Below are 27658 nucleotides of genomic sequence, written 5' to 3'. Positions count from 1 at the left end.
TTTAAGAATTATTTCATCCTAAAATTATATTTTTGTATAAGTATATTGTCTGCGAAAAATGCATTGTACCAAGTGTTAAGGTACTGTCTTAGCTTTAACGGTCCAATGTCATTCGGATAACTTATTATATCAGTAGTGAATCATTATATAAGTGTTTTGTCCATCTTAAGGGCATATACGTTAGATTAATAAATAATTTGATGAATCTCGGTTACAGTCATTAAGGATAATATTTGTCAATGTAGGCATGTGTTCACATGTAGTTAAATGTTAATGTTTACAAGTCCCAATCTAAGAATGTACTTACATTTTTTTATATAATATATATTAGTCAAAAATAAATTGCAGCTATGTGATTTAAGAATATTTTACTCTGTAACCTAATTTGGTTCAGTTGTTTTTAATATTATATATATTTAGCCCAGCTTTATTGGACGTTTATATTAATACAACTAAAATTATATTCTCAATAGCATAACATAGAAAATATATCGACTACTTTGCATTGTGCTGTAAATAAAATCATTCACATTAATCACTGGCTATGGGTGTTTCTTTTATACAAAGAGTCCATATTCAAAACAATAGTCGAATGGTACATACATATAATAATTTATTGCACATCTTTATAGATATTTTATAGTTGTACATATGTTACCTAAACTATTTACAATCTGATAAACTATCATTATATGAGTATTAGGTATAATATAAACTAATATGAAATAAATTAATTCTGACAATTCAAAATTATATACGTCTATTACAAATACAATATTACAAGAAGGCATGTATTTTGCACCTTAGATCTATAATATTAAATTAACCGAATTAAACATGGCAATCTATGGCAAGTTTAATTCCTTAAAATAGTATCATCCACTCAAGAACACAATTAGCATTGGAATAGCTTATTAAAATGGCAAAATTAAAATGTATAATTCGACCTTTGAACGTTCCTTAAACGATCATTCACGCGATAATATACGTTCACAGCTCACACGCATACCACGTAGTAACCGTGGTCAACCAAAATGAATTCCATATTATCACAGCATATTGGTCCTATTTCATATCTTATTGACCTTACATGGTAACCTACTAGTTTTATTTCTAAACAGAATGACTAATTTTACTTTTAATTTAACTGTCCGCTAATCTTTCCACATTACCACTCATGCCAGGTGATTCCACAATGACACTTGATGCGTTTAAATCGCTTGTTCCGCTTTCTCCTGACTGTTCTGAATCTACGGACTCCTCATTGGAGTAGTCCTTAGTTTCCGTTGAATCATTGTCGTCGTCCATCTTGTCTGAAGCAGTTATTTTTTTCTTGTTCTTTTTGAATTGCTCTTCCATTTCCTTGAATTTCAAAGTCAGGTATCTGAAATTAAATATTTTATAACATAAAATTTCAAAATAAAGGCTGTCAAATAAAAACATCCTATCAACTGTAAAAAACAGTTAAATCGAATTAAAATATGATGAACCTATCCAAAAGTTTATCTCTAACTGTAATAGGTACCAATATAACAAATATTGGTAAGTATATAATAAATCCGTGTAAACATTATACACTTTCGACTATATGTAGGTATTAAGTAATTCAGTGGGAGAAAAGTTGTGAACTTACTTATCAACCAAGGGGCCGCTGTAGTCTTCAGGGAATTTAGGCGAATGAGGCAGAATAAACTTGTAGAGGCTTTCATTTAGAACATACAGTTGTGCCGCAGAAGAACACTTGACATTAAACCACCAGTCGCATGTTAATGCAGCCTGTGAGAATATTGTTCCATTCGGACACAGGAATGAAGCTTGACCACCATTCAGATCACAATAGTGCCATACCTGCGAAAATAATAAAAAAAATAGAAGTCTATAGTTTCTGTAATGTTGGTACACGTTGTCTTGCCCAGAAAAGCGGTAAAGGCCAATTGTGTTTTTGAACCATCCAATACACAATGTTTTGGAACACATTGAAATAAATAAACATCTTCAAATTTCATCCGTTTATAAAAGTTAGGAAAATATACATATACAGAATATACTAAGATACTACTGTACCTAATATTACAAAGACAGTATTTTTTTTTTATTGTACAAAAACAAAAGGCGAGGTTAATGCCATATGGCATTCTCTACCAGCTAACCTTTAGGTACAATTAGAAAGCGTTGTAGGGCAGTAGTGGCGAGCGTAGAGCTACGCTCTTGTCGGTGGAGCTCTTGCCACTTTCCGCGATCTTCCATCATGCTCTTTAATTCTTGATACGACACGACTCCCATTTTGTCCTCAATTTGTTTGATGTAGCTATTCCTTGGTCTTCCCCTCCCCCTCTTTCCTTCTATTTTCTCCTCAATAATAATTTTCATGAAATCATCGTGCCGTATCAAGTGCCCTAACATTTTTCCTCGTCTATTTTCTATTGTGTATATAAAATATACATAAATAAATTAAAATACTATGTATGGTATGGATATAAAAATTACATAGAATAAAATAATATATACAATAGATATAAATGTGATATATAATGTACATATATATATATACCTACATATATGAATATAATACTCTTACCAATTTATGAGGAACATAAACTGAATATAACCTGATACACTGTAAAGATTTGAGATACTTATTATTTATATAATATGCATTATATATGATATAAATAATAAGTATCTCACGTACAAAATGATTTTTTGAACGCCAAGGATTACATTCATAAAAACTAACCTGACACCTCGTTTCAGTATCAGCAAAGAAACCCTTATAACGCTGTGTTTTGCAATCGAAACTGGTAGGAGGGATTGTCGTAAGAATCGGATAATCTACACCCGGTCTCCCTGGCGTGCCACCTTCATCATCAGATGTGACTGGCAAAGGGAACTGCTGACTGGTACCTCCGCTACTAGGAAAATCTGAAAAAATTTTGCATCATGATTTTTTTAAGTCTGACAAATAGGCGTAGTTTAATCAATAACTTCATAGATATCATAGTCTATTCTATTTCAAATATCCGTGACTTCGTCTGATTTTTAAAATAAAATATAGTCGGTCTGTCTTCCAGGTATTAAGGTCTACCTATTTATCCATTTAGTTATAACAAGGGAACAGATACATACATTTATAATATTGGTACGCATGTTATATTCCAATGTTAAATAAGGCGTTTTGTATGTGATTGTCGTTTAATGTAAATCATTTCAAAATAATAATAGTAATATTTTTAACCTAATTTCAGGTTCACATTGATAAACATTTTTTTATATATGTACATACATGTATAAAAAAATATTTACCAATGTGTTTAAAAATGAATACATATTATTGCCGGAGACAAATTAACTTACCTTCTAAATACTGAGACGGTGTTTTGACAGGAGGCAAATATTCTTCGTCATAATCCCCTTCAGATATCGCCTTTGATGTTACTTCTAATAAAGGTTTCCCAGTCGTTTCAATGAGGTCAGTGGTCGCAATCGGTTTCGGTGTGCTGAAAGATATTGAGTCGACATTGTTTTCTATTGGTGCCGCTCTTAAGGCATTCAATACCTGGAGTAGTGTTCTTATTGACGCCCCTACGTTTTCCCTTGTTATAGGTTTAGGTATAGATTTATTCAATTGTAATGAATTAATAAGATCTCCTAATGTTACCGCATTAGAAGACGAATGATGTCCGTTTTGATAAATTGGTTGTTCTAATATCGGCTTAAAATTTGCTTGTTCCATTGACGGCTTAGAAGTAACTTCCTCTGCCATATATTGGTAATAATTTTGTTGAAAATGAGATGCATCAGTACTTGTAGTTGAAGTTACAAAAGGACCCTGCATAGGTGGTTGCTTAACACTTTCAAAATAAGGTAGAGGTGTTTCTGATGGTATAGAGGTATAGCGAGGAATTTCTGTAGTAACTAGTGGTGGACTCGTAATAGGTTTGAAACCACTTTCAATGACAGGTTGAACTAACACTGGATGTGGTTGGCGTTTCTCATAATAATTTTCTAAGTTTGTTGGTGGAGGTTGTTTTCTAGCCATCGTTTGCTGAATATTAACATTATCATAATAAACTTGTGTTTGAGTTGGTTTTGGTTTGATATGGACTGGGTCTCTTATACCCAATCCTGGTATAGGTTTTTTGAAATCATTATAATAGTTTACATTTGGGGATACAACAACTGGAGGAGTTTGCTCATATGGAACTAATTTAAATCTGGGACTTTGTTCCTTTTCATCTAAGTAGTATCTTATGTTTGGACTCTCTTCGTTGTTATAGATATTAATATAAGGCGCCCTGTTACGGATTGCAAAAGGGGCACTTGGTGCTTTAATTACATGTTTTTGCACTATATTATCATAATTATGCGCATTAACTGATACACTAGGTTGTCTTGTTAATAAAGGATTATAATTGGGTATTACTCTTACTGTGTTTTGATTTACGGGAACAATTTCATCATAAAAATTTTTTCTTGGATTTGCAGAGGCAATGTTGTATTGTGTTAATCGGTTTCCCTGGTATCTAGGAATATTTTTGTGCTGTGAAAATATAATTTTCTTTGGTTGACGATCATTTTCTAGACGTATTGTTGTAGCTTCAATAATTTCTGCTTTCTCAACTTCTACATCTTTAGCAATATAAGCCTCAGTAGTGGGTGTAACCAAATCATTTGCGTAGTAAAATGTCATGTATGGTATTAATCTCCTGTAGCGTTCATTTATAGACAGCTTTGTTAAATTATTATTCAACCTTCGACTTTTATTATAATTTGAGTTTATTGGTGTTTCTTTTATCCTGGGTGTCATAGGAACTAAATTTTTTTTAATGTCCACCATCATACCTCCAATCATTTTAATTTCTGGACTATTGCCATTAGACGAAACTCGTATAGATGCTACTATAGTTGTAGTAACTGAAACAGAAAGAAACATTTTCCGAATGTGAAAATCAATACATACGAGGACACCATACATTTATACGAGGTAGAACGGACTTAACTACGTTTCAACTTGACATCATAATCTAGTTATGTCTAGTCCTTATGCATTTTAATATGTAATTAAATATAAATAACTAATTTAGATATATGCTACGATATAAAAACACAATTGGCACTACTCTTTTTTATTCCAAGGATATAATAGGCTACTAGATACTTTTTAACAAACTGAATGGAATACATACATTTTTTTATTGTGTACATAATTTAAAAAAAATGTACTCTATAAAACACCTAGTTCATTTATTTTGTTTTGGGCGAATTTTATTTTTTTATAGCTAAGGAGAGGAGATCAGCTTGCACACACCGGATGGTAAGTCATTACCGCGGATTTCTTTCAAAGAGCTCTTATCTTGAAGGTTTCGGTATGTACTACTACAACTTGTTCCAGAATTCCTTCAGCAAATCTAATATACTAAATTATATGATGGACATTTATATTTACATATCTAAATAGTTGCTTAAAACAACAAGACGTTTAACAATAACCTTCATTTACTAACTTACATTATTTATAAAGCATCAGAGGTCACTTTGATATAATAATTAAACTCTAAATGCATTTTTAACTTTGAACTGGCATAGACACGAATGGAGGTACTTATTTAAGCATTTACTATACTTATATTTCTTATTAGCTTTTAGTTTTCTGTGAATATTGTCACAAATCTCTGGTTATCTGGTATTAACATGTTATGAAAACGAACTTTGAATTTTTAATCATTCCATATAGGCCTTTCTGACTAAGCAAGACTTCAAGGAAACTTAAACTAATCAACTGATTAAAATAAAGATTGCACTATATAAATTTATACTACCAACTACATTAATATAATTGTAGAATAACGGTGGGCAATTAAACTACTTTTCTTCAGATGCTTTCCAATTAACTATATAGAACGGTATTCCTCGTTTTATGTATATATTATGCTTTATTCCTGTGGTCGCCACTTCGTTCATTCTGGGGATGAAAAGCAGTAACACTTCCACCGGCACCAAAAGAAGTAATCAACATTGCAGTTATCCATGAATGTAGCCAAATAACTTGTTTGTAATTGATAAGTAAACCTATCTACTAGAACATTACAAAAAGGAATCTTTATCTATTTAATAAATATTTAAAAAGATTAATAAGTACTTAATAATAGGTAGGTACTACAAAAGGTACCTATTACAAAAAAAACGAATCATCATTAATTTTTATTTTGTATGAAGGTTGCTAGAGGTAAGAGAAATGCTTAATTATAGATAATCATTCAAAAGATTATCTTGCGATTGCAAAAACATTTTGAACCATTGCAGCTTCTCACTTTCATATCAATAAATTATATAATTGTAATAATGACCCAATAGTACTTGACTATTGATATATTAATCATTTTTTAAATATGTAGATACCCACGTGCTTAATTACTGGATGCCGAATTGTAATTTGCCCTAGTTAACTTTCATAATAATTCGTGTTTTGTATACGTAAGTACCTAGCCAAATATGTACAAATATATTAGATTGATATCAATAGCAGATATGGAGGCAGGTACTGTTAATATAACAGAAATAGAATAATTAAGCAATACGATTTGAAAATAGCGACATGGATACGTGTTTTTCGACAATGTCAATCAATAGCTTGATGATGAATAAATACGACGTTATTTTACAAAAAGCGTCTATCGATTGTACCACAGGAAGCTATAATTTTTATTATATATCTAGTGTACAAATAAATTCCTTGTTTCGGAATAAAAAGATTTAGAAATGGCCTGACATTATATAGAAATAGTCTTAAATTATTTTAGCCATGTACTTACCAAAAATTAACTACTAAATTTACAAGACGCCTATAAATCATTTAGAACTACCTAAATCTAATGATAATCGCAAACGAAGATTAGATGTTAGGAGTTTATCAGAACCTGCATGAAGAAACACAATTTCAGCAAATCTCATTTTCACAAGTTATTATATATATATATCTTATTATTATTATTTTAATTTTATAAATGCGAAAGTTTGTAAGTATGGATGTTTGTTACTCTTTTACGCAAATACTACTAGGCTATTTTTTATTGAAATTTTACGAGGGTAAAACAACTAGTGTAAATATATATTATGAACTACTGTTTAATATTTTACCTTTAAAACCTTGATATTAGTCGTGACGTTCATCAAAGGCACTGTTAACGTGAGTCCGTAGAACTATTGTTTTATAGAAGGACTCTACTAATTAAATCTTGAGTCAGACTCGTGACCAAGCGATTTGAACGATAAGCTTTACGTACCAAATAGTCATAAAATAAAGTTATAGGTAGGGAACTATAGTAATATCTACTTAAAAAATTATACCAACTTTCAAAAGAGAGGTTCTCAATTCAATGATTTTTTTTATTTTTGTGTAAATTATAATATAAGATTGCACTAACTAATTTAAAACTTTCTTTTTAATAGAAAACCAGTGTTCATTCATATTATTTTTTCATAATTGATTGATTTAGTTGAATAGGAACGAAATCTTTTCTAAATTATAAATTCCTATTTTGAGCTAGTTATGCTAGTGATACCTGAAAAAAATATACAGTTAATGTTTACTAAATTTGTTCGAATATGTTTGTTATGTTTATTAAAATTGTTTCGAAGATACTGTAATACCTCTACCTAGTGCACATAAATGTAGTAGGTTTTCCAGGTACCAAATATCGATTTTTTTTGTGTTGTCACTTCGAAATAGCATTCTAACACACATTTTAATGTATATCGTTCGAGGTAGGAGAACTTTAGAAAGGCAGGATCGTGTGTCGAATACGGCAAACCTTGGAGAAGTGACTGGCAAGATCCGCATCTTGGGTTTTATGTAAGCATTTATCACAATGATTCCATATTAAATAATGTAGATGTTACATAAGTATTATTACAAATTAGTATCAATGTCAATGTCAAAGCTAATAGGTACCTACGTTCCTAAGTAAGAAGGTAAAGTATGCATTTATTATTGACTTTCACTTCAATAAACTTGAAATATTAAAATGTCAGATATCACCTGTACCTATATCGCATTATGTATTATCCCTTGGAGTATAAGAAGTACAGGTCGTTGCAAAATATATCAACTGGGGAGTCTGGATATAGATACCTAAGCTTAGCATGTCAATTTTAATGCAAATATTAAGGCACTTCCTTTAAAACTAGTAACGTTCTAGTTAGGAATTTAAAATGTCGTTAGATAATACATTATGGATGCAATGCGTGATTAAGTATTGAATTCATTAAGGTACACTGAAGGTATTTCTAAAATACCACACGAGCTTTGGTCACATACCTACCTACTCATATATTGATACTAGCTTCTACCCACCACTTCGTCTGCAATATTTAATTTATATGTGTTGTGGTATAGTGATGCAAATCAGCACGTTCAGTAAAAGATTGTGCGAGTGTACGTTTTGTATAACGACACGTAGGTCACGCAGTACCTCATATATATAGTTTATGTAATTAGTGTGATGTAACAGTTAAATATACAAGTTACACCCTACTGTGTGTGTTTACTCTCACCACCACTCCTGTCATCACAGTGTATTCTGAATGAAATAGCCATTAATTCTCGTGATAAAATTTATCTTATAAACTCTCATATTTATAATATTGGTACGTACTGATGATAGCCTACTGCTATAAGAGTATCTTGTTTTCTATTTTGCCTATAAGGTATGCTTCTGTCAAGGCGGAAATCATTTTTGAGCCAATCAACCAAGAAAGATAATACAGTACATATATTTCATTTGACTATATATAATCTGTGCTATTAGGTATAGTCCGCCCGGATATGGATATTCTCAGCTTAAGGGTGACGTAAAACAATCCACAGTGACAATGCCAATTCAATTCTGGCCTCGGAGCCGTGAGATCGGGCTGCAAGATCAAAATGCCTACTTATGCGACTATATGATATTAAACTTAACATTCAGAGTAGACGTAAGTAATTGATTTTTGTGTTGTGAATGGCGGAATTGAGAGCATTCGCTCATTAGTTACTACCTCTCGTATCGGCCAAGGCCTCATAGTTATTATTTTATACATACAAAAATAACTCAAACGAATCGCTGCATTTTGCCTAGGTATGGCTTACTTAATAACTTTTTAGAGCGTATAGTCGTATCGTATTATAAGGACTGAAATTAATATCAAAAGAAACGTCACAATTTTATCGCGTATACTTATCTACCTAAAAAAAAATATATCTATGTTAAATAATATGTCAGTTGCTTCAAAATTTTGCATAACTGGATAAGATGTAGATGATCACATAAATTTTAATTATTATGTAAAATGAAATAATTAATGTATAAAAACTGGCTCTTCAGTTGGATAGAATTAAGGTAGCACAGTTAGTAATGTCATCAACGTGCCAATCAACTGCCTTGAGTGACTCCTGGGATTATATTATTTATATTGCTACTAGTCTCTACTAGCTGACCAAACTGGCTGGAAATATCAAGCGAAATGAGAACATGTGAAGTTTAGTATTCACCCACAACGTCGACATTTGAGAATACTTCTAACTACCTATCTGGGATTTTATCTTTACTTTATCTGGTTGTCTAGTACCTATAACACAAACTAGGCTCAGCTTGAGACCTGATGACGTTGTGTGATTGTGCAGGGTTATTATTATCACAGATAAGATAATATTACACATTATACTATAATAGTACACAACATACAGGTATTATATATATATATATATATATAAACCTTCCACTGAGATCTCTCTATCTGTTGTTGAAAACTGCTTGCTAGAATGATGGATATCTATACCTATACAAATAAATATTTACGAGTATTACAATTTCCATCTAACTTAAAAAAGAAAAAGAGGCTTTCAAATCGTATTTTATGTATTAACATCAGAACTTTTTCTACGTGAAGAGATTTTAATATTTTTTTAGTTTTACAACTGGTCCTTCTCGTGTTGTCCCACATGATAACAATAATAAAGACTTAACCAATAGTATTTGGGTCATCCTCGTGTCCTAAAGACGATGTTATCTATGCACGCTTGCTGATCCTATGTAAAATTTAAAATTTAAAGAAGGAAATATAAAGACGGTACACCATGTTACGTAATAATAAACGTGTCGCTCTATGTTGGGAGGCTGGAGCGCGACGACGACACGGTCACGGTACGCGGGCGCACGCATGAAGAACCAAGCACAAAGCGCACGTATCGCATTATGAGACATTTGTTATAATACTTCTGTAATTCCTTTACGAATCAATGTTTATGTAGGTAGGCATCCATATATTACATAAAATTATGAGTTTGAACGATAGTATTTTAGACAGTCCTAAAATTATTATATTTTTTTATGTATATACCTACTATAGTTCGAACCTGCATCCAATATCAAAACTATACGTAGATTATAAATAGAATTATAAATATGTAGACCAATACATGTCACCACCACTTAGAATTACTTAGCTATATTTAATTCAAACAATTTCACTGAAGATTGGTTTCTGAGTCATTTCAAATAGTTATGTGTCAATATGTAAGTGAAAGCTTTTCTACGAGTACAATTAATAATTTAACAAACAATCTTATAATTTGGTACCTACTTATTAAGCCATTGCCAAGGAAAATCAAACTGACAACGAAACCGGACCTTGTATTTTTATATTAAATTACTCTTCCGGTTAAAACTTGTTTAATCCGTATAATATCACCTATTAGAGGTATTAATATTATGAAAGTTTTCGTAACAGGAAGGTAGGTACTTATATGGTACCTTTTTATCGTTTTACGTTCTATTTTTTCCCTATCACTCATATTTATGCCAGTAAAAAATAAAACTTTCCATTGTAATCAACAACAAATACTCACTAGGTACCTGTTGATCATAGTCACATGTTTATTATTCTTTCGACCTGATTTAACTGTTATGATTTTATATAATATATATATAAAGTCATCATATACTAGGCACTTACTAACCACGATAAGCACAATTTTCGTAAGACCGACATATATAGTCTGAAAGGACTTATTCTACCGAAATAATAAAATAAACTAAAATTTATCCCGTAATTTTTTAGCCTTTAACTGACATCTTATTTTCCCATTTTATATAATATATATATAAAGTCCGATCATGGATGCATCCACGAGGTCCGAGAAAGCAAGTTATTACAGTGAAAGCGAAACGTGTCCACGCTGACCACAGACCACGAGTCACCAACGAAAACTATTACATAAAATGCTATGTTTACCGATTAGGTGAGATTTACACGTTGTGTCAAACGACGACACCTAGGGTTACCTTGAACCGTAAATACTATTTTATTATTCGATTACCTAAATAAATTAACTAGTTATAATAAAATATATAATTTGTAGAGCCGACGAGTCTCACTCCTGTTTCAATATGACTTTGAAATATAGAGTCACGTGGGGCAAGTGTACGCACTTAAGGTTTGAAGTATCATATAATAAAATATTTGAAGTTAACTGGAACAAAACAAGATTTATTATATAAAATATTTAATAGTCAACAACTTAAACGCAAAATAAATAATTATCATTTACACAAATTCTTTGGAAATCAACAAAATCAAAACTGACACACTTATTAGGGGTATTCCCAACATGTAACATACAGTAAATAGAGTCAGACTCATATGATAAACCAGAAAATAGACATCCTCAATCTAATAATACATCAGTTCAAATAATTCGTTTTCAAAGTTATTGCATTGTTCATGCCACCAGCTCTTACAGATGCTGTATTGGATCCAGTCTTCATTCGGTGGAAATATGTATTTTTCTCCACACAGTGGCCAAAATAATTCCTGCTCATCATTTTATTTATTTTCAGATCATGTCGTATCTTCTTTTTTGGAAATTTATTCTTCCTCTTGTTTTTTCTTTTTTCCAATTCTACTTTATAAGGACTTACAGTATCAATGATTGACTTTTTGCCTTTCTTTCGCCGATTTTGAATCGTCCCCTCCAAGAAATGCCTAAGGCCAACTTCACATTTCTTGGATGACCACATTCCTAGACGAAGTACACCATTATTGCGTTTGCTCCTAACCTCCGAAATTAATCTTTTAACAGCTTCTATTCTATCCGGTATATTTCTTTTATAATCGAGGCATTTTTTATGTTTAATTAAACTCTGAACAAATTGCATCATAAATACAAAGAAAGCGGATATTCGCATGCGCACACTTACCCGACATTCGTATGCGCACACTTGCCCCAATACATCAAAATAAAATTGAACCAGAACTGAGCAATATTACGTAATCGTCATCACCAAAAGATTAAACACGGTTTATATTACATAAAATGTACTGTTCGATGGTATAAAGCATAATTTCAAAATATAAATATATTACAAAGGAATGAGTCTCTCATTTAAAACAAATATATAATACTTGTACGGAAACAAAATGGTTCACCGGCGGACGAAAAAGTTGCACTAAGTATAGCCTTTTGTGCGCTAATGAGGAGGGGTGTTATCAGTTCAATATAAACCGTTTTTGAAATACTTTGAGTGCGTAATATACACACTACCCCACGTGACTCTACATACATACCTACCTAATAGCTTATAGGGTGACTTTACGAACCCAATTTTTTGTTGTTTTTATTTACCTATATACCTAATATTAGTTTATAAAAATAAAGTTATATAGTTTTTATATAACCTTTGAGTTATGCTTATCATATAGGATTGTAGATAATCCCGCAAATTAACTAACAATGATTATTTAAAATAACACGCCTAAATGGAAAAGACTAAATATCATCTCCAAATTGTCAGTTACTTATATACTTAAACTATTTAATAGTAGGTACATTCTAACAAATACCTATATTTTTATTATGTGATATTTTTGTATGGCACTCCTATTTACTGTAACAACTCGAAAATAATAAATAAAGTATTTCCGGTAAAATTCATTTCCACCATAAATTTATCAACTGACAACCCTATAGCTTTGTGCGTATTTTCCGCAGAAATTAAAAGCTATAGTAAAATTGCACAGATGGTAACACGGATGCAATATACAATGTATTTACTAACTAACCTACGCAACTTCGTCCGTATCACACTTACTTGACATTTATCATTATTTTCGCACGATTTACATAATATGTTTTTAAATTATAGCCTATATGTTTTTCTGATGTATTCATTATATTACTGTAAAGTTTCATCAAAATCCATCCATCCATGCTTACTCAAAACTTCCGCGTTTATAATAACTATTAGTAAGATGTATCGAAGGTGACATTGTTTAATATTTATAATAATCATAATTGCCCGATAAGGCGGTAATTATTGTGCGCATTTGGACCCTGAATCATGGATTGATCGGTGGTTATCTAAACATAAAGGTATTTGGCATTTAACTATTTCAGCCTACTATTCTGTTTTAGTATATGTACCGAAGTACTAAATTTGAAAATATAGAATAGAATCATTGCTTGCATTGAGTTTCATAGATTCTCACACAAAGGAGTAGGTATCATATCTACAGATAGCACTGATCTTCTTTATATCAATGATAATATAATTTTCTCTATACAACCGGTTAAGGGTGTGTTTTTAACGAACTAGTACATATTTATCTTTCAAAGCTATGTTAGACCCTGAATTAAATGTATAAAGTATGATATAGACCTAGTTTAATAGGTACTTGTTGTTTATTATGACTAATGTAATATCTCTTAGTCTTCAACTATTAGCAGGACATTATGGACTACACATGGACCAAGAGAATCTGACATTTAGTGTAGCTGTAGTCGTGTCTGACGGCAAGGCGTTTGTGGCCAGGGTCCTCGCCAACATACTAGCCACCTTCAAGAAGGAAGACTACTGCCCGAAGGGGGTGGTGTTTCGAAGCTACCGTGGCAAATTGCTGTCGTCAGTGCCGTGATCACAGAAACAATTCCTTTTTTATTTTATACTTTATTATTATTTCTTATGTATTTTAAGGTTATTAGTAGCCTGAAATAAGCAATAAATTATGCTTGTATTTTTTAAAAATCTAATAATCTCAGCATAAAGCCATATGTATAGTAGTATCTACAAATATAGTACTGCGCTGTAACTGTTCTATTACAAAATCCTATTTCAATTAGATATTGGAGGTTGTTATTGCGCTAATTAAATCAATTCACATACAATCAGTAATTTAAAGAACTAAGTGTCGAAATGAACCACATACGTATCAATCATTATTATAATATGAAGTAGAAAATCTTAAAAAACAGGTTTTTTTCTTTTTAAAAACACATCTTCACACTCTCCGTGATATTAAATAGAAATTAATATATGTATTAGTTAGATTAATATAGACAAGCACTGTTATGTGTATTACTAATTTAATTGGATAAAAGGAATAAATAAAAATACCATGTTTTTATTTACTGCATCTACATCCTAGTATGATAATTATTTTTTCGTGGTAATACGAGTGACTGTACTGAGAATCAAATCATACGTACAAATAAAACATTTAGAACTTTAAACATGTTCTCTGTTAAATAACTTCACAAAATTTTATAAAGTCGTAAATTCATGCTGCACAAATATAAAACGTATCTAACAATAGTGAAATAAAGCACAGTATTGAATGGGTATCTACTAATTAATACTTTAATGTCCAGCGTACTCGATTTATTTCACCTTGTCATAAAATCATTGACGGCAATTTTCCCGTGAGAGGTTCTATTAACCGCCTATTTTTCATAAGAGTGCTGGCTGTACGGCCTCAACACAGTACTAATAGTACATAATTGACGGGTGCAAGCGGTCGGCTACTGTAGACCGCTATTTCTTAATAGCTCTCTTATCTGTCCATTGTTACATATGGTGAAACACTATTCTTTAAATGAATCTATAATACATGATCGTTTACAGCTTCTCTCTTAATAAATGGTAATTTACTACTATTGAAATAAGAGGTTTTGTATTCAAACATTTCAAAAGCATTGTTTTCCATTTATTCAGATAAAGTAGATTAGTGAATTTCTATTAGAATAATTATATGTAATTTTAATTATATTTAAATGTTTCGTAACCTTATATTGCTGTTACTAGATAAGTAGATGTTTGATTACGAGGTTAAATATATATGTATAAGTAGAAACAGGTAAGTAAACAGTTATTACAATTTTAATAAACAAGCATATTTAATGCTTGTTTATTAAAATTGTATACCTATCTCATTATTTGTTTTAATCCTCTTTTTAATTTATATCATACCTATTTAATAAATATTTAAAAGTCATTGCGAATCAGAATGTAATTAGATTAAACATGAAGTAAGTTCCTGGTATGAAAAGCTCGGAAACAGTTTCCGTCCAAACAGAATATCGCAATTTGCAACTAGTTGTCATTAAGTGTTTATTAAAAAAAATATATTTAGAGAAGAGATATGTATCACTGCTCCAAAACTGGCATGTACTCGAAGGTGTTTTTAAAAACAGAATTTAGCTCTTCTTTTTTTCTGTCCGCCCGGACGATTATTGTTTAAAAATATTAAATTTACTAATGCGATTAAAATAATAGTAATAAATAGATATGAATGTGTTTAGTATTTTCTCTAAGCATTCTTTCAAGAATACACAAAAATGTGAAACCCTGATTGTTCTGTATTTATAAATCTGATATTTCTTTTCATTCATCATTTAGTATTACAACACGCAATATATTGAATACTTTGTATTAATCGGGCAAATAATGGTGCATTATAATACTGTTAAATTTATACTGGATATGTGTTTGAGAGAGAAAGGTAGGAGAATGGTGGGTCCAGCTTAAATGTCGCAATTTCCAGGTACAATAAGTAGGTCAGTAATGTACTGTTGTGTCCGATGTGATCTGTTCTGCATTATGTTTGCATATAATTTTATTATTATTTCGTAGTTTGAGCTCAAATAACGAACATGTTACTGAGAGTAGTGTTATCTAATTTTAATGGATTTAGTTTAATATTTAATACTTTCCTTTCTTATATTTATTTAACGATTCAAAGTCAACAGTAGAAAATAGCTGAGTAGATATTTAACTTATATAAATATGAATATAATAATATACACAAACATTGCATAATTTGAAGTCATGTCTAACAAATTAGCTAGTCGGCAATAAGAAGATAAATCGCTGACCATATTATTCAAAACAGTTTTTCAACTCACTATTTCTATATTGCATCAAGGAATAATAAATTTTATTGTATGAAAGTGAAGTCGGTCGAATAATTATGTTGTTTTAGGATAGAAACTGTTATTGCATATTCACGAGATTATAAATTGATCTTAAATTATTCTACAAACTAGTTAACGTTTTCATAAATTATAAAATTTTAAATAATTAAAAAACTGCATAAACGAATAGCGACCCGCACCGGCTTTGCACTGGTTCAATTATTGTAAGATTATGAAAATAAAATACAACGAATTTTACTTAATAATAATGTATTTTTTTTATATATAAAAGATTTTATTAAATGAGTAGTTAATATTTATATGATAATCAATTGCAATCAAAGAATAATATCTTTCGTCTTTATACTTTTTAGTTTTGATCATGTACCACGGTATAGTGCGTCGTTGTTATGTGGCCGTGTAGTGTTGCGTGCATATGAGCAATGTGATGTCCCAACTCCTACGAGTGTTGGATTGTAAACGCTTCACATTCCACTCTACTCCACTTAATATTGCACCCACCTTAGGACTGGCACATACATGAGATGTGCAACCCTAATTGTACCTACATTTCATACTATACCATTCTAGAACTAAGTTATTATACCACCATGCTCACTAAATTCACTGTCTTATCCTACCCTTGATACCACTGTATAAATTGCAAAGCCAGCTGCATTGATTAATATTCGTATCGCTCTGTATTGATTACTATTTATATTAAGTATTGGAAATACATTAACAAAAATTATATGGGTATTACACTATAGAATTGGTGGGTGTTATTGTGACGTCATCATTTTCACCCCTTAACACACTCTAAAACCTAGGCTATTCCACTAACAATACGAAAATTTTCATCTCTACCTTATGCGAATGCGCCTTCTGTACAGTTACTAATAATGCATATTTTAACAATAACTTAATAATCTACTTTTACAATTGTATGCATGTGAGTACCGCCTTCTAGTTCAATGTCAGCTTTGTTGACGAAAGTACTCGTTCTATGTATCCACATACTTTAGATTTATTATGTACTTGACAATATAAACAAATTAGCCGATTGTATCATTTTAAAAATATGTCAAGGTGTAGTCTGTGAGAGATTATAAGAAAAATAATATGTATTAATGCTATACATTATTTCTCATACAAAAGACATCAACGAACGACAAAGAATAAGGATATTCAAGATAAAACAAAAGTAAAATTGAAAACATCATGGTTTACTGAATATATCTCGGTAATACACTGTCATTTTCCTATAGGTATATGCATTAACCAAGTTAATATAATCATCAATAACATAATTCTCTTACTTCCAAAATGTATCGCAAATCCATGAAGAACAAATGTTTTAGGACAACATAACTTTGTGTTAGAAAATGCAATATAGGACGACTCCCGGCTAAGTAGAGCTATATTATAGCAGGGATTCAATAACTTGTATTATTCAATCTATTAGCAGGTCCTAAGCTCAATTGTAAACTGTGAATGATTGGATTGAATGAACACTCGAATATTAAGTTATTGTTGTAAATTAAATCGAATATTACGTAGGCTACTATGTTTACAATCGTAAGCTTATTACTCTATAACTGTATTACCTTATAAACTTTTTCTAAGGGAATGAATGTTAAATTATTTACTATTTTTGAGTAAAAAAATAATTATTTTATTTATATTCGTATTTTTCAATATATTTCATCACTTATCTATAATGATTACTTACTCATTAATAATTCATAAAACCAAAAAGATTTTAATGTTTAAGATCAAAATATGTATATAAGACTTATATTAACTTTGATAACATAAACAGTTTTAAAATTAACAAGGTCAAGAGTTTTAATATTTTGTTTTGAAGCAAAACTGCTTTAATTCCCTACTTTTAATATATGATGTCAACCAAATTCTTGCATGTTTTAACTGTTTTAATTACTATGTGAACATTTATTTTATAAGTTATATATATCTTATATCTATAACATTTATCTGATATATAATAGCAATATTTTACTTTACTTAACTTAATATAATTAATACAAAACTAAACCGGGAGTAAACAATTTAGATTAAAATATGAATATATTCTCTTACATACTGTAACGTACATATTACATTATTATAGCAAATTCCACAATACTGATATTATTTTTTTTTTGTTTTTATACTATGCTTAAAACATAGTAAAAACAAAAAAAAATAGTTGTTTTCTCAAGTATTTTGTTAGTTCAAGTGATATTGTAATACAAACATAGCTATTTGCTTCAGGCAAATCGAATGTGAAGTAACTGTCTATATTGGGTATGTAAATTATACCTAAAAGCACGTTCACAACGAAATCGATTTCATGACTTTATATCGGCGTCGTCGTGATACTTATAACCACCGTATACAGATGTAGGCATAATATAACTGTCTTTATAGTTTTACTAATAAGACTATAAAGAAATAGATTATAAATAATAGTGAAATCTTTATACATTTTCGACAATGAATCATATTATGAAACGCCCAGTATAATAATTGATAATATAAAAAATATAACATATTACGCCCTCGATGGTCTACTGCTTTACTTTCACACGGTAACGGGTTCGATTACTTAACAAAAAAAATAGATATATTCGTTTTGGTCTTTTTCTATACAATACAAAATAGAAATATTTATATCCTTTACAGACAGGTCTCACTCCATCTGAAATATTGAATTTCATTACTACATAAATGACGGTAAATTAAAGTAATTTTATCAGCATTATATACAAAGAAATACTGTAAAATACTATTGAGCATTTATTATATCTTACGTATTGTTTTATGCAAACTGAATGCATTTTGCAACCTAATTGGTACTAATATTAACTTCGGCATCAAAGATTTGGTGTTATAAATGAAAGTATTACTTGTCCACAAAATTTACTAATGCCTACAGGGACTATCGTTAAGTTAGCGATCATGCAATTTAAACCAGTTTTTATTGTACGCGCATTTACTGCATCTAAATCATTGCATCACAGAGTATTGAGGCGAGACACGGAACTAAGAATTTATGCAAAATTACAGCATATCATATAATAAGAGCAGGAATCAAATTGAAAATATCCTAAGAAAGAAAGAAAAATACTATTATTACTAGTCCAACCATCATGGCCAAGTTACAATTGTTACGGAATTTTATTATAGTTAAATTAGTATTCAATTTACTGGAAGAAGGTCTATGTAGTCTACAAAAACAATTTAGTAAACGCCAATGACAACTATAATGACAATTATTTGGAATCAACACGGAAATAAACCCTGTCAGTTGCAAGAATGGTCATTAAAATTGGCCCAGACTTGATGAAAATATCGCTTAAGAAAAACAAAATGAATATATACCGCCTCAGTTTCCATCAATTAACATGTAAGGTGAATTAAATTGTACATTTTAAAAATTAAATTATACAGTTTAGGGTTACTGTTTTGAGAACTCAAACTACCATTTTATCTTGATATTCCAACAAACTTCATTCATAATCCCTACTGTTACTGTTATTTCTTATAAAAACTGGACGGTCAACGTGGAGGTCAGTGGGATGACACCGCCGCAAGTTACCGGTGAAAGTGGTCAGACACAGATGTTGCTATAATTCTATGTTGGTTCACCGTCAACAACCAACACGCACGTTTTAGGGATGTGAAAAAGTAATCGATTAAGGAAATAAATCTTTTACAATTTTATAAAAATATATTTCAACCATATTAATACACCAAAAAATTAAATCCATAATCCGATCAATTAAATCAATTTCTTACTAGACGACTTATTTGAATACGATGGGGCTCAAAAATAGAGTTGTAATAAAATAATTTATTATGAAAAAAACCGATTACTATTTGATGCAAAATCCGTTTTAGTAGTTTAAGGTAATTTTACAAAAACAATCGACTACATCGATTTTTATAGACAATGTCGCATCCCTAGCACATTTCCGACTAGCAGTAAAAAGTTACGCGGAAACGTTTAATTTCATTAATCTAGTTAATTACACAAACCAATCGTACTGGTTGTCTTTATCCGGCTCTCTTACAGTCAAACCCAATTATATGTTAATAGGTATTTTTTTATCGATTTCTTTAATCTCAATAACAATACCAAAATCGTTTGGATTATTTAATTAATTCAAATGTGATTTCTAAACTTAATGTAGTTTAAATTTAGAATTTTCTATGAGGTATAAATTATAGTAAGAAAAAGTGACTTGTAAGAAAATAGCAAATATTAGGTATATAATATTATATTATGTGTACTAATATCCCGCCTGTATTTAAATCACCTGAATGAACCTGTGTTCAGAAACAAACTACTTTCAAAGATTACGTTGACTTTATTATCTACATGTTAGTAACGTAAAGGTAGTTATATAAAGAAATAGCTACTAGTGAAATACTTTATTACAAACTGAAAACAAAGTAACACAAATAACTTAGTTTGTCGTTAACTCTACTATTTTCAATGTGTTCATGAAAATTTTAAGTGATCGGTGAGTACTCAATCACCCCTAAACTGTTGAATAAAACAGATAGTTTTGTCGTTTTAATCCGTAATGAAATAATAAATTAGTCAATAAGTTTAGTACATGTGGACTTATTTATAATAATAATTCACTTAATATTCTATCGTTTGTTGATCCTCAATTACCTATTGGCGCGTATAAATTTAAAAATTGAATATTTAATTTGTACCTCTCCGTACGTAAGGTGTGTTTATATATCTAAATATTATGAAAATCACATTAGAATAATATAAAACATTTTCAACGTGATACGTGACTACACACTAACTTACGTGCGTCTTGTCATAACTTTTCAAATTCAATAGATAGAGATACGGAAACATCTCCTAAATTATATTACATTGTAAGAAATTGCAATAACTAGCTGGAAGCTGGCTGCACTTAGACGTTAATTAATTTCATATTGAAAAGCGTTTAAATTAAACATGCAGTTTTAGAAAGTGTATTTGTACTAAAAACGATTGGTCATTACTACAATTCCAAACGAAGTGGTCAATAGCATTTTAGCGGCTAACTACTGGGTACGCCTTCTATATTTTATATACTTATATCTAACATAACAAGTACTCGCTTCTTACAAGTTAATGGTCACGAAGCCCCAGTGGCTTTTCGACATAGGGTAACTTAAACTTGTTTAATATTCATGGCGACACATGTACATTAAAATAGTTAATTATTTATTTGCACTCATATATTTCCAAAGTAACCACTAAATGGATACATCCACAACCTTCCACATGGTTGCGACAGTCCACGCTCGTGTGCGCCCATCTGCAGTTTAACTTGCTCTCTTTAATTTAATAACAGTTGATCGTGATGCAACTGACTACAACTATCCAAATTCGGAACACTATATAGTATTTAAGGCTGTGCTTTTGCTACTAAATTAAGCTTTATGTCTTCAAATAAATTCAAAACTATGATGATAGAAATTTTTGGGGCATAAATTGTCTAGTTGTTAAGTCTCTCTATAAATTAAAACGACAGATCTGAGAATATTGCATATTAACACTGACTTCAAAAAAAGAAATGCTCGCCTGTTTTTATTTTTTATGCAGTAAATATAAGATGAAATTGACAAAACTACAATCCGAATTGTATTTATGAAGTTAAGAAACTTTCATAATATATTTCTATGCCCACGCACCCACGCCTATTCGAAAATATTTTTTATTGATATCGTGACTGCTTTGTACGTCCCTAACATTGTCTTATTGTAGTAGTAGTGTAGATTTGTAAATGTTATAATCTATAGATATAAATAAAATTGGAGTGTCTGTTTGTAATATTGAAATAATCGTTTTTACTACATGCATATGATTGATGATTTGTTTCGGCTAATCTCTGAAATGACTGGACCGATTTTGACCGGACTTTTATAGGCAGGTAGTTCATGTAACAAGGAGTAACTTTGGCTACTTTTATTAAAAAAAATAAAGTTAAATTCCACGCGTACGAAGTCGCGGTTACAGCTTACACAATAAGTTGTATCGGAAGATGAGTACTATTGTTAGAAATACAGGTTTTTATGAATTACATATCACTAAGCTTAACCAAGCTCAGGAACAGATGACAACTACGGATCAAGGTAATTAACCTTAAAATTAAGTACCTTCACTGCAGTACCTAATTGGTTAACCTTGATCAATAACAAGACTCTGTAAGTCAATATTTTTTTTATTGTGATATAGTTATTCAGTAAAAGTTAATGATATTAAACCGAGCAATTCAAAATAAAGGTGACACTCTACACATGGTGAAATGTACTTTATATAATTAGGTACATCTCAAATAACAACATCTCAAAGAATTTGAATGATTAATTCAAATGGTATATAAATAAATACATTTGTCATTAATGCTAGTATGAATGGTATTAATATAATGAATAAAAACATTTGATATTGAGATTTTCTATTACGTCAATCAGTTATGTAACACATTTTAATCATTGTCATCACTTTTGGTTTTTTGATTCATTATAGACATAGTGTTATATACATCTTCTTTCCATAATATACGTAATCTTCGCGTGTAATCTAGTTAATGGATGACCAACAAATTTTCTCGGCACGGGCCTTGTATCGTTACTCATTTAGATGTGTGATATAATGATGTGTAACGAAAGAATCACAGAGCAAAAAGTGGTTAAATAACAACCTCACGCTACTACTGTTATATATTTTTTCTTACTTGTCTTATTTGGTAAACAATCTTGACATATATTTTTACAATTAGATAAATATATTATCGTGCTGCTCCCTTACGGGGTAGAACCGGATTTCATTAATTGAACAGGATTTACTTATGTATATGGATAGTAAGTAATAATATACAATATAATAATAGCTCTATATTCATTTTTAAACTGACGTTTTCCATTCTTTATAATTCAATTTGTGATATTTTTATTGACATTATTTCTCTACCCAAATATAAAAAAGTAATACTGAATTATAAATATTTTTCTATTATTTAACTAGAACAGTATTCCATCAAGTTTTTTAAACGCGATTTATATCTCTAAAGAACTTACTTCCTCGAATTATAAGTACTTAATTGAGGAAAGAGTTCGACGGAATGGATAGAGAAAGCAGGACGCTGCTAGACAAAAAATGTATAGAAAATATACATGAAGTATTTATATATATATAAAGGTTGTTTGTAAGAGACCACTCTAAGCTATAAGATCACCTTTTTAGCACGTTTATGTATAAAGAGTGATATTATTATTATATATAATTTAATTGCCTATAAAATAAAAAGGTAAATAATATGTATATTGTATTTTTTTATTATTTGAACGAAAATGAAAAATATGAGTGTTAAAATTTTGACATAAGGTCGTCGATTGAAATAATCTGCTACTTCAATTAATGAAGTATTTGGACGATATACATAGAATAATAAAAGCATTGGAACGAAATAAAACTACATCGATACATTGATTTTACTGTTATCTTACTATTAAACACAAACAACATAAAAAATAACATTAATAAAATAAATATAACTTTAAATTAGCTTATAGCAATAATACCCAATAGACGCGTATAGTTCTATTTATATGTTTCATTCAAACTATCTAATTTTGAACTTAACTAAAACAGATACTTTGTACACTAGATTTCCATTTTCTGAAATATAATTAAAATATTTGAATATACTAACCACCCGGTTACATTACACAATAACAAAATATATTTAAGGTCACTGCTGCATGTATTTTTGGTGTAATAACAAGTAATATTTACAGCGTATTGTTACATATAAATGGTCCACGAAACCGCACGTCGTGCGATAGCGGCATAAAAAACAAATTGCTATATAATTTATAAACCGACAATAGAAAATGTAATAACTATAAAACGTATAACGGATTTAAATATAGGTACATAATATTATGGCATTCTCTACCCAAAATAGGCTGTTTACCCTCTTTTTTATTAAGTGCTTTAATTTTATATATTCACTTTGTATTACAATGTATTTAGATTCTAAATTTAAACGTCTACTGTTAATTAAAAAACTTGGAGATAACATTCTTTATAGTATTCTTCTTATGTTTTTTTAAAATCGTATTGACCTATCGTGATTTTTATATGAAACAAAATCCAGCCAAAAGAGAAAACATTGACCTTAGTCATATATGAATGTCTTATTGAACCACGAGAGGTATGTGATTTTCACGGTTACATAACTTATGTTAATACTAAAACATTTTATTATTATAGAATGAAAGTAGTACATGTTGCAGAAAAATACTTGTAATGGATTGGCAAATTACAAAATATAAACTTGTTTGTAACATATTTTGTCACATCTGTAATTCTTTTTTTATTATAATATTTACTATCTAATATATAGCCTTAAACTGATACGTGTATTTTAAAATTGTTATTATATATCACATAATTATAATTACATAGAAATTATTTGAAATATACAAGACAAACCTTATGTAATTTGGATGTAATGATAATAAGAGAACGATCGAAAGGATAAACTTAAAAGGTTACTCTCTGAAAAAGGATTTAAAGATGTCCTTAGTTCTGATATGAGGTCCGAAAGGACCAGTGTAGAGGATAACGTACTGCGCTTACCCAAAATAACGAGATAAAGTTGGGTCAATGATAATGATGACATAACTAAAACCTGCCTAACCAAAATATCAACATTACATTAAAAAATAAATGACACTAAACTATTACATTATATTTTTACAAAAAAGTAGAAAATACATGTGATGTTCATTACAAATTGAATTAAACTAATTCTGATAAATGAATGGGAAAGTTGGCGAAGATGTTTGGATATCGTATGGAATGTTAGTTACTCAACTCATTCACGCGTAACAGAACTGATTATTACAGAATGAACATAAACAATTGAATTTATTATTTATTTGTACAAGTATCGTATTCTTTGTAGTTCATTTATGTATTATTATGACAAAGTACCAGATTATTTGAAATAAATATGAAAATATTTTCAAATTAATGTTCCTATAACTAATAAAACAAATTTGAATAATAATATGAGTAGGACCTAAATTTTCTATCAAAGATTCTATTATATTAGGATCAATCTTGGTCTATCAATATGCAATCTCTGCTATCTAACACTTAGCAGTAGGTATGTATACCGTCAAATCAGTTGCTCTACAATTATGTTCGCGACAACAACAAAGAACACAGCCCGTACTATTGTAATTATCTACCTAAAGCCATGGTTACTTTTTTAACGAAGACATTGGCATTGAGCATGATCTTATTTCCAGCAACCTTTTCGGTATCATAGTCATGTGTAAGGCCACCGAATAAAGTTTCGTGAAATGTTATTTCGTAAATTCGTGATTAAAAATTAACACAAGAAAATGGTACTACTGCTATACCTACCTACTATAATTAATCACACCTATGTACATATATGTCTAGTCCATATAAGTTGGTCGGCTATTCATATAAGTTTGACTCTTCATGGAATTTAAGGACACATTATATATGTCTCTGTATATCTGAACCAAGTTTTGAACTCTATATTTCTTGTTATAACTGAATTCTATATTATTACTATTGTTCTATGAAAACATTTAATGTTTTTTAATATACTTTATAAATAATATTATATCAAATATATTTTTGGAATTTAAAATAACTTGAAAATTTAATATAATTAAATGGTAATTATATGCAATGTGACAAGAAAATGTCAAACTATACTTACCACACAAAATCAGTGTTAATAACTTCATTTTGTTCTTAAAAACGAATTACATCAATATGAAGGTAAATTTAACTAAAACCTGAAAATGGTTAATCCAAAACAACTTTTTATATCACGTTACACTATCATATTATTGATTATCACGTGATCATCGATACCGGTATATCGGTGTCCGCGTCGCGTCGGTCGTTCTGACTTGCGCGTGCGTTTAGCGCGCGTCGCGTAAGAAGTGACAATGGGCGTTTGCAGCCGCGGTATACGGCCAATTTTCGTCAGGGAAACGTTCACCATAAATGTTTCCGAATGTACGCTATATTTGAGTACAATATAGGATGAAAAACACACGCGTACTATGAATATTTTCTCACGATTGGCGTACTTAACACACAGTAGGCAATTGATACCGACGACTCATGTTATGAATCGGCATTGTTAACAAACTTGTTAATCTTTGTATATGCATTCTTTGTGTAAATAATTAGAAGGTATTTTTGCCTTCGCCCCGTCAAGGTTTGGCGCTGAAAATTTTGTTAGATCTTTCAACAGACGAGAACGCAAGTAACTTATTGTAACTTATTAACGCAAAAATTAATAACTCTAAACTCATATATGTGTGTGCGTGGAAATAAATTAAATCAAGTATAATTGTTTTCAGTGATAATTGCAAAACAATAGATAAATTAGTTTTTATATCATGTTGGTTAAACTTTTAACCAACAATATCTTTACATAGTATAAAATAAAGTCGCTGTCGCTGTCTGTCCATCCCTATGTATGCTTATGTCTTTAAAACTACGCAACGGATTTTTTAATAGATAGAGATATATTTAATAGATATATAATCCAAGAGGAAGGTTTATATGTATAATACATGTGCGAAGCCGGGGTGGGTAGCTAATAGATATAATATAAAAATTAAATAACCTGTTTCATATTAAGATAACATTGCGTACATATGTATGTATATATATACGTTAAAGGTACACTGTGACAGAGGTCGTCTGCATGTACCGTAGTCTCACCTATTTCAACCACCAAACAGCTTGCTATAAAGCTGTATTGTAGGCCTCCACGTTGATGTGATACGATATTGAAACCTTCAAGAAAAGAGCTTATTCCTTTTTAAAAAGCCGACAACGTACTTGCAATTGCCCCGGTGTTGCGGGTGCTCATGGGCGGCGGTAATCACTACCATCAAGTGAGCCGCATGCTCGTTTGTGAAAAAATGATGAAAATAAAAATGACTTTTTACAAAGTTTTCCTCTGGTTGACGTCATGTTGGATGTCCATTTATCAAAACTTATTATTAACTTATTTGTCATAATGTGGTACTGGTTTAGCTTCTCGTGTAGATTGTTACCTTTTATTAAGCAGCTTGTTGGTCCTTTTCACATTTAGTAAATACGGTAAGTATTAAAAGTAGTCTTTGCAAAAAGTCGTCTGTCTCAGCTATTTCAGCGGCTATGCTCTTGCTATCTGTTCAGCAGTGAAATTATATATCAGCCGTAATATCAACGCAGAAATCACGGTTGTCGTATGTTCGTAACGCTTACCACTTACCATAAGACGGGTCGTCCTTTTGTTTTGTTGCTTATTGCTATTATAATTCAGCAAGAATTGCGATAATTTTGAATTTTACAATTAA

General features: G+C 30.3%; 1 protein-coding gene across 1 annotated transcript; it reads right to left on the bottom strand.

Moving 5' to 3' along the window:
* Nucleotides 1–628: 628 nt before the first annotated feature.
* On the bottom strand, nucleotides 629–26225 carry LOC131847909 (uncharacterized). The gene is made up of 5 exons (XM_059197616.1): nucleotides 26014–26225; nucleotides 3355–4914; nucleotides 2738–2922; nucleotides 1634–1848; nucleotides 629–1384 (listed from the first exon to the last, which is right to left on the bottom strand). The coding sequence occupies exons 1-5, from the start codon at nucleotides 26039–26041 to the stop codon at nucleotides 1144–1146; spliced, it is 2229 nt and encodes a 742-aa protein (XP_059053599.1). The 5' UTR covers nucleotides 26042–26225; the 3' UTR covers nucleotides 629–1143.
* Between the last annotated feature and the right edge of the window lie 1433 nt (nucleotides 26226–27658).

This window comes from Achroia grisella, unplaced genomic scaffold (assembly GCF_030625045.1).
Source record: "Achroia grisella isolate CSIRO2021 unplaced genomic scaffold, CSIRO_AGI_Agris_v1 utg544, whole genome shotgun sequence".
Classification (NCBI taxonomy): Eukaryota; Metazoa; Arthropoda; class Insecta; order Lepidoptera; family Pyralidae; genus Achroia; species Achroia grisella.
The sequence above is the reverse complement of the archived record's forward strand: the minus strand, read 5'-3'. Positions and strand labels throughout refer to the sequence as shown.